This window comes from Pelophylax lessonae (assembly GCF_965119305.1).
Source record: "Pelophylax lessonae genome assembly, chromosome: 3".
NCBI lineage: Eukaryota > Metazoa > Chordata > Amphibia > Anura > Ranidae > Pelophylax > Pelophylax lessonae.
In genome coordinates, this window is record NC_138770.1 from 360,243,168 (window position 1) to 360,256,040 (window position 12,873).

The 12,873-nt window shown below is 41.1% G+C and overlaps 1 protein-coding gene across 1 annotated transcript in view; it reads right to left on the reverse strand.

The window, feature by feature from the left end:
• ME1 (malic enzyme 1) overlaps positions 1-12,873 on the reverse strand; it is a 399,810-nt gene that overhangs the window by 192,898 nt on the left and 194,039 nt on the right. The window contains exon 6 of the mRNA XM_082250089.1: positions 4,146-4,249. Coding sequence (XP_082106215.1) covers positions 4,146-4,249 — 104 coding nt within the window. The remainder of the gene's footprint in view (positions 1-4,145; positions 4,250-12,873) is intronic.

Genomic DNA, 12,873 nt, shown 5'->3' on the forward strand with positions numbered 1-12,873 from the left:
TGCCACCTTGCTTAATTGTTAAAGCAAAGCTACTTTAAAAGGGCAGAAGGAATTAGAAATCAGGCACATAGCAGCGCCAAAAACTCTCAATCTGTTTACTACAATTAGCACTTACCATATTACTTATGGTGGTTGTGGTGGATAAAAGCCTGATTTTTTGTATCAAATACAAAGTCAATAATGCCCTTTGCCTTAAACCCATGCCTTATCACCACCATACTTTTAGGCCCCTTTCACACTTGTGCAACTTGTCCTGGGGTTGCAAAGTCGCATGGCAAGTCATACTCCATGATTTCCAATGAGTACCGTTCATATCTGTACGACTTGCAATGACTTTAACCACTTGCCGACCGCCCACAGTATATTTACTGCGGCAGTCAGCCCCTCCTGGGAAAAGCGACGTAGTACTACATCGCTCGCCCAAGAGCCTGCAGGGGGCGAGCGCGTGCGGCCGGAGGCGCGCTCCCGCCCCTGCTTTTTCATGGCCATCCCCGCGCGTGTCCGATGTCCACCTCCAACTCGCGATCTCCCACTGGAGAGGGAGAAAGGCAGGCGGCTGATGTAAACAAAGACGCCTGTCATTCTCCCTGGTGTAACTGCAGAGATCATACAATCCTGCTATGTAGGATCGTATGTCTCTGTGGTTACATCACAAGCCACGCCCCTTTACAGTTAGAATCACGCCCCTAGGGACACACTTAACCCCTTGATCACTAATAAAGTTAACTCCTTCCCTGCCAGTGTAATTTTCACAGTAACAGTGCATATGTATAGCACTGATTACTGTAGTAATGTCACTGGTACCCCCAAAAGTGTCAAAAATGTTTGTATGGGGTCCGATCTGTCCACCGCAATGTCGCAGTCCCGCAAAAAAAATCGCAGATCGCCGCCATTACTAGTTAAAAAAAAAAACAATAAAAATGATATAAATCTTTCCCTTAGTTTGTAAACGCAATAACTTTTGTGCAAACCAATCAAAATACGCTTATTGCGATTTTTTTTTACCAAAAATATGTAGCAGAAAACAAATTGGCCAAAAATGTTAAAAAAAATTAGATTTTTACATTTTTTTGGGGGGGAATTTCATATAAAAAAAATGTGAAAAATATTATTTTTTCAAAATTGACACTTTTTTTTTGTTAATAGCACAAAAAATAAAAATCGCACAGGTGATCAAATACCACCAAAAGAAAGCTCTGTTTGTGGGAAAAAAAGGACGCCAATATCATTTGGGTACAGCGTCGCATGACTGCGCAATTGTCCGTTACAGTCACACAGTGCCGAATCGCAAAATAGGGCCTGGTCTTTGAGCAGGAAAATCCTCCGGGGCTTAAGTGGTTAAAGTAGTCCCTGCACTACTTTGGTCTAACGTTGATGCGTTTTGAGGTCCATAGACATAGGCATTGCTTCAAGTCCAGTCTAAATCGCAGCAAAAAAAATTGCATGACTTTTAGGTTGCACAAGTGTGAAAGGGGCCTAAAGGCATCATCCAATGGGACATATTTCGTTATGACAAAATATCTGAAAACACTACATAGAAACATGCTCCTGTGTAGAGTTTTCAAATATCTTGACATTGTTTCAATCTTACTTCTCATTCTATTCTGCTGTTTTAAACACTGGAATGTAATGTATGTAGAACATAATTAGTAAGAAGAGAAAACAAACACAGATGAAAAGACAAGCCAAGTTAATTATGGACTGTAAACTTGAATAGGCAGAGCTTTAACTCCTGTTGTATCCTTTTTGCTGTATGTTTTGCTATCAAACTGCATACACTTGTTTCCAATGCTTTTATGTAACAGAGATTTCAGTTAATGCCAGAATGCCCACAAACAGGCACTTTTAGTAGTTCTGAAAATGCTTTTGAGGTCCATGAGTGTTATTTCAGTCCTTCCTACACCATATACATGTGAATTACCGAGACCTGCATATGCTAAATGCATACAGTACATCAATTTATAATTTATAAATTTAAAATAAATAAGTTACAAATAATAATTGTCAAGGTGCAGATGTAGTCTGTACTGGACTGCATTTCCCTTTAGTCAAAATAAAAAACAAAAAATCCTTAAAAAAATGTCTGTTCTGGAATGGAGAAGAGCATCTTCTTTGAACTCTCCCCAGCTCCAAATGAACCTTCTGTACAAGCAGCGGGTATTTATTATTGAAATTCTGACAGCTGGTATTTCAATAATTGTCCAGTGCTTTTAGCCCCCGTTCACACTGGGGCGACCTGTGAGGCGACCTGGTCGCCTCACAGGTCGCCGTAGGTCGCCTGCCATGAAGAAGCTATGGACCCGTTCTAATAGGAGCGACACAAGTCTTAGAAAGACTTAGAAAAAGGGTCCGGAGCTTCTTTGGGGGCGACCTGCATAGACTTCAATGTTATGAAGTCCGTGCTGGCCGCTCCGAGGTCGCGGTGCGAGCAGCGCGCCGCGACCTGTGTGGTCGCCTGGGGAAGTCGGATCGCCCCAGTGTGAACGGGGCTTAAAAAGCTTATTTACTGCTTTATTTATTTATTTATTAAAAATAGTAACAATCATTTTTATATAACATAAACTAGTTTTGTGATTATTTGGACCACTATATAGTTGTACCGACAGCAATAATCTTATATTACTATTAACTAAGCAAATTGCAGCCCCACTCTTTACTGTCCTATGAAAAAAAAACCTGGCTTCACAGTCCCAGACTCCCCATCACTCAATATTGTAACAATTACTATTACAGTCACAACACATTTTTTAGTAATAATTAGTGACAGGAGTTAGGAGGGGGTCTTGTGCTGGGCTCTATTTAAAACAGTGTTCTTTTTTTTTTTTTCATATTATCAGCCTTAAAGCGGAGTTCCACCCTCAGAATGATTTTTTAAACAAAAATAGCCCATTAATATTAATACATCTCGCTTGCCAAAACCGCAAATTGCATATTTATGAGTTGAACGGTGTATTTGTTTAGTGAAAATCTTACTTTATAAAACTGCTGCCTGTGCGTTGTCATCTTTAGTAAGGGCGCCTGAAGCCGCAGTGTCCTTCTTCCTGGTTGCTGTTCATTCTGGCTACCCAGAATGCAGCAGGAAATCCCGCACATGGGCAGTACTATGCTTTAGGCACACAACCCACCACACCACATTTCACCAATAATAATGCCCCCATCACAGGTCTGCTTTCACAATGCTGCCATCACTTTTCCCCCATCACAGTGCTGCTATGATATTGCACAGCATTTCTGCCATCACATTGCTACCCCCTTGACAGTGCTGCCTCTATCATTGTACATTCCATCTATTACATTGCTGCATAAATCACATTGTGACATGTCATAAACCCACCCATCCATCCACATTGCTTGCTGCACAAATCAAAGCGCTGATCGATCTGCAACTCACTCCCACTCCGCTATTTGGGACGAAAAGGGTAACACTGGCAAAAAGAAGCAGTGTTTCCCTTATTAAAGATTGCGCCGGACGCGCTTTACTCCGCCTCTCACGTGTCATTTCCTGTTTTGAAAAAACGCGATATGAGGAGAGGCCGGCCGCTGCGTCATTGCCCATTGCCTTCTGGGAGTGATTACAAACAGCTCCCATGAGGCAATGCGAAACAGGAAGTGACGACGGCGGCCACGGCCGAGGAGGGGGGAGGAAGGAAGAAGGAGGAAGTGAACATTATAATGAACTAAAAATAAGGTAAGAAACTCCAAAAAAAAATGCCAAATTGTTCTTGAGAATGCACAGCCCGAACTAAACCTTTAAAGTTGTGAAACAGGGTGGAACTCCACATTAACTGAAATATCACCTTTTTTAAATACTCCAAAGACCATGACTGATGCACCAAATGATGCACCTAAGTTTTATTTGTTTGACTTTACTAGCCAATAAAAGCAAAATCTTTACAGGATCTTCAACACTGGATTGTGTTAAAGACTACTGGATGTGGACTATAAATTGCAAAAAAAAAAAATTGCATTGGAAAACGAAAAACCAAATGTGAACGTGTACAACGCATTTTGATAACCCACCAATTAATCTGCACCCTTCGAATATCCTGTTTTCATTACTTTTATAAACCTGATTCCGTAAACATTAAACAACAGTGGGAATTTATTTCTGAATACTGTATTAACAAATTACTAAATGTCTTTACCTGTCAGTTACAGCTTTCATGAATTCCTCCAGAAGGTCATCATAAGGCTTTCCTCTTACTCTTTTGTGTCTTAGTCCAATATACAAAGGGTCTTTTAGTAACTCCTGTTAAAAAAAAAATGGAAATATCTTGAAAAGTGGTCCCTTACTATAAATAAAAGGCATCATTGTTTGTATTTCTGCTCAAAGAAAAGTAAGGCATTGGTATACTTAGCATACAAAAATGACTTATATCATTCCATTAAGTTATCAATATATTTTTGTGGTACATAGTCTTTAACTTGCAAAGTCATCACTGTTAAAATGTCATGTTTATATATTGGTAGCAATGTTCTCATGACAAGGACTGCCAGAAACATAGCCGATGCTGTACATATTATTACATAATTACAGATTATGTGTAAAATCTGGCCATCTGTATTCTGAATGATGCATAGTATGGCATGCCCTATGGCAGTGCTCCATGAGAATGTGGCTAATAAAGTCTACTCCCTTCTGATGAAAACTTTTCCTGCATCTCTTTGGCTCTAAGGACTTGTCTACACATGCTTTGGCCCTCTGAAGAATGATCCTCACCGCCTGTTTTAACCCCAAAAAGCCACACCACTGTGCCGCAAGCATGTGCATCACTTAAATGGGTCACATGGGGTGGGCAGCACTGCCCATGGAACGTAACAATGAGAACATTTTTTGCTGCACGGAGTTGCAAAGTTTTGTGGCCAAGGCATGTGTATGGCCCCATACAGCTGCCTCTGCAGCTTGGGGGGGGGGGGTGTCTACAGGTGGGTTCTTGCTACACAAATTTAGGGGCTTGCATGCTTGCATTACCTTTGAGATTACTTAATTCTTCTTTGGGCTTTTATGTGCACAGCACTGCATTGACATTGATTTACACATGTTTACACATGTTTGCGTTGCAAAAAAATGTAGCTTGTTGTACTTTTTTCACTGCACTGCACTGCAACTGAGGGGAACTATGCCCATTAGGTAACATAGATTTTAGACTGTATATGCAGTGGGAATATGTTCAAAATGTGTTTTACTGGAACGGGTGTGAATTGGCCTTTAAAGTGATTGTAAAGGCAGGAGTATCTGGTATGAATGTAGACGTTGAACACGACAACCACTTGGCATACTTACAATTATTTCTGACCGATGAGGTTATTGAAAAAATAGTTACTGAGACCAACCGGTACAAAGAGCAACAATTTGCTACTCTGCATCGGAAGTTTCCAGGAAGCAGAAAGTGGGAACCAGTGACTAAAGATGACATTTGGAAATTTCTGGGCCTAATAATACTTTAGGGAGTGCTGGGGCAACCCCTACAGAAGTGGTATTGGACAACTAATACATTACTTGACACGGTCAGGTCAGAGTACAGATTTTTCCTGATCATAAAAATTTACACTTCAAAAACAACCAAGAATTTGATGAAACTACTCATCCTGCACATAAACTAAAGACAATTTGGGAAGTATCTCAAATATTTCTAAATAATTTTCAACGGAGCTACTGTATGTGCCAGAAAGAGATATCAGCATAGATGAAAGTCTAATGGCCTACAATGGAAGGCTCAGCTGGGTGCAATACATTGCATCAAATAGAGCACGATTTGGCGTAAAATCCTACATGCTATGCGAATCCTCAACTGGCTACATTTGGAATTCAGTCATATACACTGGAAAAGGAACAAAATTCAATCCAAAATACAGCAACTATGGAATGGCAACATCTTCCAATCTTTAACTCATTGAGCCATTGCTAAATCAGGGCTATTGTGTAACAACCGACAACTTTTATACATCTCCTGAACTTTATGAGTTTCTTCTGCAAAACAAAACAGATGCCTGTGGAACCATTGGACATGCCGCCAGTGTTTGTTAATGAGAAGCCAAAGACTGGAGAAATGGACGCCTGGCAGAAAGGCAAAAGGATGTCACTGCGATGGCGTGACAAGAAAGATGTGTGCCTAATGAGTACAGTTCATAATACCTCCACTGTTATGGTACGCACAAAAGGTGGGAAAGAAATCATGAAGCCACAAGTAGTGATAGACTTAAATAACACCATGGGAGGTGTCAACAGAGCCAACCAAGCAACGACATTCTACCCAGCAATGAGGACACAGCTAAAGAAGTACTACAAGAATATCTTCAGACATCGTCTTGAGCAATTCTGGAATGCCTACTATCTGCTCAAAAAAAAAAAGAGTGAAAAAGCTTGTGATTCATTCTGACTTCATATGGAAAGTTGCCAAACGTATCTTTGTGAACCACCAAACACCATCAATGGCTATGAATAGAGATGAATGTCGTGCTGTTGGTGTCTTTAACCCGGAATGCCTGACTGGTCGTCACTTCATGGACTACATCCCACCAACCGAGAAAAAGTCAGCACCTACAAAGATGTGCGGGGTTTATTGCTCGAAGCGAGATGACAGTGGGAAGAAAATCAGAAAGAAAACCAGGTTCCATTGTCCCGATTGTGATGTCGGACTTTGTGCCATCCCATGTTTCAAAATTTTTCATACCTGGGATGTTTACTAAACCAATATGCAGTGTCTAGTATTACAGTGACTAGTAATATTGCGCCTCTGTTTGGACAAACTTCAGTGTTTTTAGTTTGATTACATTATTTATTTAAATTTATTATTATTTTATTATAATTCATGATTTCGTGTTTCAAACTTTATCATACCCAGGATGTCTACTAAACTCTTGCTTGGACAGATTTAAGTGAGGTATTCCTAAGAATTACAGGCCTACAATATAAAACAACAGATTTCTATGCAAAACAATGTACCGCTTTGACATTCAAAAATCCTGACATAATCAGACTAGGGATAGACCGATTATCTGCAAGGCTGATATATCGGGGGCCAATATTCACTTTCCCCGATATATCGGTATCGGCCCCGGAACTGGCTGATATTGCCGATATTTTTGTGACGTCATTCTGCCTTCTTAGGCTGCCTCCCTCGCCTTGGACAGCCTCATCTGAGTCGGGACTAGTCTCGTGGGAGTGTATCACAGCCATACACCAACCCACAGCAGCCAGGTGCCAGCCAGCCACCCACATCCACAGGCCCTGTACCAGCCAGCCAGCCACAGGCACCGTACCAGCGAGCCAGCCAGTCACTCACCGGCCCTGTACCAGCCAGCCACCCACAGCCCCTGTGCCAGCCACCCACCCACCACAGGGTGCCAGCCACCCACCACAGGGTGCCAGACAGCCAGCCACCCACCCACCACAGGGTACCAGACAGCCAGCCACCCACAGACAGGATGCCAGACAGCCAGCCACCCACCCACAGGCACTTTACCAGCCAGCCACAGGCACTGTACCAGCCAGCTGCCCACAGGCACTGTGCCAGCCAGCCACCCACAGCCCCTGTGCCAGCCACCCACCTACCACAGGGTGCCTGCCAGCCACCCACCCAGCACAGGGTGCCAGACAGTCAGTCACCCACCACCGGGTTCCAGCCAGCCACCCACCCACCACAGGGTGCCAGCAAGCCAGCCACCCACCACAGGGTGCCAGACAGCCAGCCACCCACCACAGGGTGCCAGACAGCCAGCCACCCACCACAGGGTGCGAGCCAGCTAGCCACCCACCACAGGGTGCCAGCAAGCCAGCCATTAAGCATTAAACAAAAATTAACATGTTCAGTACCAGATTTGTGTAAAAAATTATCTTTATTTTTCAAAACTTTAAATGTATGAAATATTGGCCGATACCGATACGTTGTGACCAAAATATAGGCATCGGCCCTGAAAAAATCATATCAGTTTATCTCTAAATCAGACCACCAGGGAGGTTAAGTAGGATGTAAAAAAAAAAACTGACTTACTGGCTGGTTCACCAGGTAAAAATAAAAAAACGAAAAAGCCTACAAAAAAAGAAAACTAATGCAGACACCACATCTAAGAACTGGTAAAGTGCAACATAATGCATTTTTATTTTGGGGTTTAATGCAACTTTATGGCTACTACTGTTGACTGGCTGCGCTTTCCTTTGGACATGCTATGTCTGTTTAAACTTCCCATCTCTGAAGTCAAGGGTTAGAAATCCTAGGCTTAAGTTATGGAATTAAGTCATTCAAATTGTCTTTGCTGTAGATATGGTATCTGAATGCAACCTTCCGTCAGGAATTTTTTTTGTTCTGGGACTTGGCCGAGCAATTTTATTTAAACTTTTTTTATTAAGCAGGTTACTTGGTGACCTGTTTTTTCTCCCATTTCGGTAGCATGTTTGCTTCACTGGATTATTGGTTGGCCCTCAACTTTCACTGGATGAGGCCCACTATTCCTTCATGAAGCAGTTCCCTCTAGTGGTAAATACATGGCTTTGTTTGGAGCACCAGGTATCCTCGCTGCCCTCACCTTGGTAGTAGCAATTTCAATATTTTGGTCAACCTTTGCTTCATCTAGCTTTCATTTAGTCATTGATTCCATCCAATAATCTTTTTTTTGTATAATCCTTACATCTGTTGAATTTCTCTGTGACTGTTCCCCACTCCTCAGTTGGACTGCTTTTGGACTTCCCGACCAGTTAAAAATTCCCAAGTCCCTCAATAGACAATAAAGAAAATACGATATTTGTACTTACTGTAAAATCTTTTTCCTGAATTCCATTGAGGAACACAGGTCTGCTCCTCTGTGTTATTGGCATTGTGTACTGTTTGCACAAAAGTGTGGCATGACAGTTTGAGGCCAGGTTATACAGAGGCTGGCTTCAACTTTTTTTGTTTGCCAATGTTGCAAACTGTGCGCTATTTAGGAATACCAAATTCCTGTGTCCCTCAATGAACTTCTACAAAATATTATAAGAAACATATAAAATGGCTACATAAACCATATTGTCATTGAAAAATTACTTTTCCATGTCAACCTGCAGCTATGTTTTTCCAAAATTGTCAAATAATCAAAAGTTACTTTCTTTTAAGGGGCATTCTGTACACTGTATCTGTACAAAATGCAATGAGAAATATACAACATAATTTTCTGCTTGTGTTAGGCTCATTCGTAATTATCTAGTTAACAGGTAAGTACCTATCAGTGTTCTTAAAACATACAGCAAATCCAAAAATACTGTACATCTCTGTTCTCTTTTTCTCTCATTTCATTTTTGTTTGTGTTAAAATTGCATCAGTTCTAAAACGATTTAACTGCTGCCCAGTGTAATGCCACAATTGAGCCAGTATATGAAAATCTCACTCAACACTATAATGACAAGTAGTTTGCAAAATGTTGCAAAACATGCAACCAGCAAGTGAGATTTCAGTTAGATTTCAGCAGAATACATTAAAGGAAATATATAAATAAAGGAGTTCAGGAAACAGTTTCTTTGATTTGGTCCCCAGTTATGGTGAGTCATGCTTTTGGCTTGAATTTCTGCTTTCACATGATATTTTATGTATTACCAGAGGCGTACATTACTGAGAAAAACCATGAGAAAAAAAAAAAAAAAGGTCAGCATGTGTGGTGACTGACCTAATATAGCATTACTGTAGATTTGCTTTTCACAAAATAGTTTTTGTGCTATTTCTCTACCGACCACATTATTCACATGGAATGTTTGTCAATGTAACTTCCAAAATGCATGCAAAGAAGAACATCAGTGGTAGTGATTTAAGGGTTAGCTCTATGGATTTGTTTTGATGGATAACAGGTTTTAATTTCCACCAGCAACCATATCTACAAGGACTTTGTGTGTTTTCCATGTGTTTGTGGTGATTTTGTTTGGGTGCTCCAGTTCCCTACTTGGATTCTAAAAAATATTGGTAGGTTAGGTCTCATATACATATACATGGACATTGCTTCATCTGAGCCTGTAAACTGAAGCCTTGAGAGCATTAGATTTGGCAAGCATTTACAAACCAACCTTTTAGCAGCTTTCCTAAAGTTCTTAACCGCTTGAGCCCCCAGGCCTTTTTCTCTCTTTGTCCCTAAAACCCCAGAATGTTTTTTTAAGGGGGGGCGTGTTTGCAATGTCTCTGATCCATACATGATGCATTTAGTGTTTGAAGTCTACCCCAAACTATTATTTATTACATTTTTTTCTCAGGACAGATAGGGATTTGTGATAGCAAATAGCAGATCCCTTTGCAGCTTCTCTTTCTCTCTCCCCAGCTCCAGCCTGGAGGCTTAGCCTCCCAGCCCTAGGGGCCCCTCACAGGCCTCACAATTCCAGCCTCAACACTCCATCTTGCACCCGACAACCACTTGCTGGCCAGGCTCTTCTAGATTTATAAGCTCATCCAACCACCTTGCCAGGCCTCCTGCCCAGGGATTGGACAGATTCTCATAAATGTGCACCTTTGCCAGCTAGCTCCTAGAACTGTCTAGTCGTTTTTAGATCCAGGGGGAGGTGCCAGAAGCCTGACCTGTAGTGCCCTCCAGCCTGACCTACATTGGAACCCACAACAATTACCCAGACTCACTTAACCTACTGTTAGTCAGCTAAATGTACCTAACAACGTTGTACACTAGAGGGTACAAAATTATTTCTTGATGTAGAAGATGGTTCAGGAAGGCAAATAAGAACTGTGTGCTTAAAGAGGAAGTAAACCCTACTCTGCAACTTTTACCTATAGGTAAGCCTATGATAAGGCTTACCTATAGGTAGTGTAAATATCTCCTAAACATGTACCGTTTAGGAGATATTTACCTTACATGCAGCCAGTGACATCACTGGCACATGCGCTCTGAAGGAACGGCCGCTGGTGCCGTTACTTCAGAGCCCCGTGCCGTCACCGTCAGCTCCTGCGCGCATGCGCGGGAGTGACGTCACCGCGGCAATCAGATGGCAATCAGATGGCCGGATGCCGGAAGAAGGGAGACTGAACATGTCGCTCGTCATACAGGTAAGCGGACGGCACGGCGGGGGCTCGTTCTAAGGTGCGATGCATACTAGCTCATTATGTGTTTCTCTTTCAGGTTGGAAAAAAAAAATGTTTAATGAGTTTACAACCTCTTTAACTATTATGGAGCAAGTATTTCACAGCTTGTAAATGTAATGCATGTATCGCTAGAATACCCCACACATCTTTAATATACTCTCACATTTTCACAGTATAAACATTTGCAGCCACATTAGCTTGTGTTTTTGCTGTTTGGTATTGCCAGTGGCCCCAAAATAACCAAATATCCTTCTGTACAGACTAAATTATTATCTATATGTCTGCATAACATTTGGTTGGTATATATACACATTATATATTATATAAGTATATGTACATTAGTAAGAATACCAATATTTAGCCCATCTGTTTATAATCTTATTTGCTGTATGGTTATAAAAATAAAAATGTCATACTGACTTTTTCTGTAGTTTTTTATATTGTATATATTATGTAGGTAATTATTTGAAAGGATTCTCTATGTTTATTAGCAGATGCATAAACATGTTAGGTTAAAAATATGTGCAATAGAAAAGCAACTAGAGATTAAAAGTTTTTTTCTGTGTTTTTTTCTTCTAACAAGGGTGCCCTTTGTTAGAGGGCAGGGAAGTTCGGCAGTAGGTGGTAATACAATGAATATGTTAGTGTCCACGCTAGTTCATTGGCTTGGAAAGGTGCATGCCTGATTACATTTTGCATTTGCAGGGCTAATAGTCCATTACAGGGATAGAAAAACAAATACTTGAGATGTGCGCAGCACATGGTGAAACACTAAATCAGCAGTATACTGTACACAGCATGGGGTATGGTTTACCTGTGTAGACCTGTATCCATAAAAATTTAAATTTTACCCACTGAATGTCGCTCTACTTGTATAATCTGAAGGTCTATATTAAACTTGTTGACATTTGATTGGAATTTGTTCTATGTTCTTGCAATACTGGAGAACAGTGATCTATTCTCACCAGAGAAGCAAAATACCTGGAGCTGTTAGTGTGGTATACATAATTTGCTTTACAAAGTGCAAATTCAATTAGCTTAGCAATTGAGGTAAAGAGGTGCTGACCATAATCATGTGCAAGCAAACCTTTTTTTAAGTTTTTTTTTAATATACTTACCTTAACCCCTGCTTCTGTACTGCAGGGGGTGATATCACCATACTTCCATTGAGATCCCTGAGAATGCGTAGTGGCGCAAATCTTATGAGAAGACACTCCTGCACTGTGTTGGGCTACCCAGCATTTCTTGGGACCTTACCGAAAGAAACAGGGGAGTTGATTTACTAAAACTGCAGATTGTAAAATCTGGTGCAGCTCCTCATAGAAACCAATCAGCTTCCAGGTAATATTGTCAAAGCTTAAAATGAACAAGCTGAGGTTAGAAGCTGATTGGCTACCATGCACAGCTGCACAAGATTTTGCACTTTCTAGTTCTAGTAAATCAGCCCCATGATGTCTCCTTACTTAGGCGCTGTTGGCAGAAGTCGGATCAAGGCGACTAAATTTAGGGCCTGCGTCAATTACATCATTTTGAGATACTTCTGAGATCATTCAGAATTCATTGTCAGGTGCATTTGACCTATGGCCCACCTCCTTATGATCTGTATCTAATTTACTTCAAACTAGTATTCAATACCTATAGACTTGTATTGGTATGCAAAACCCACCTGATGGTAACAATATTCCTGTAACATTGGCCTTTACTAACTTTTTCAAGGCAGGATTTCTTTTACTTTACTGCAGTGTTTCAGAATGGAGAAAGGGTGCCTCAACAAAGAGGCAGACCTTTTTTTTTTTTTTTTTTAGTGTAAAGTCCATTTTAAGTCTGG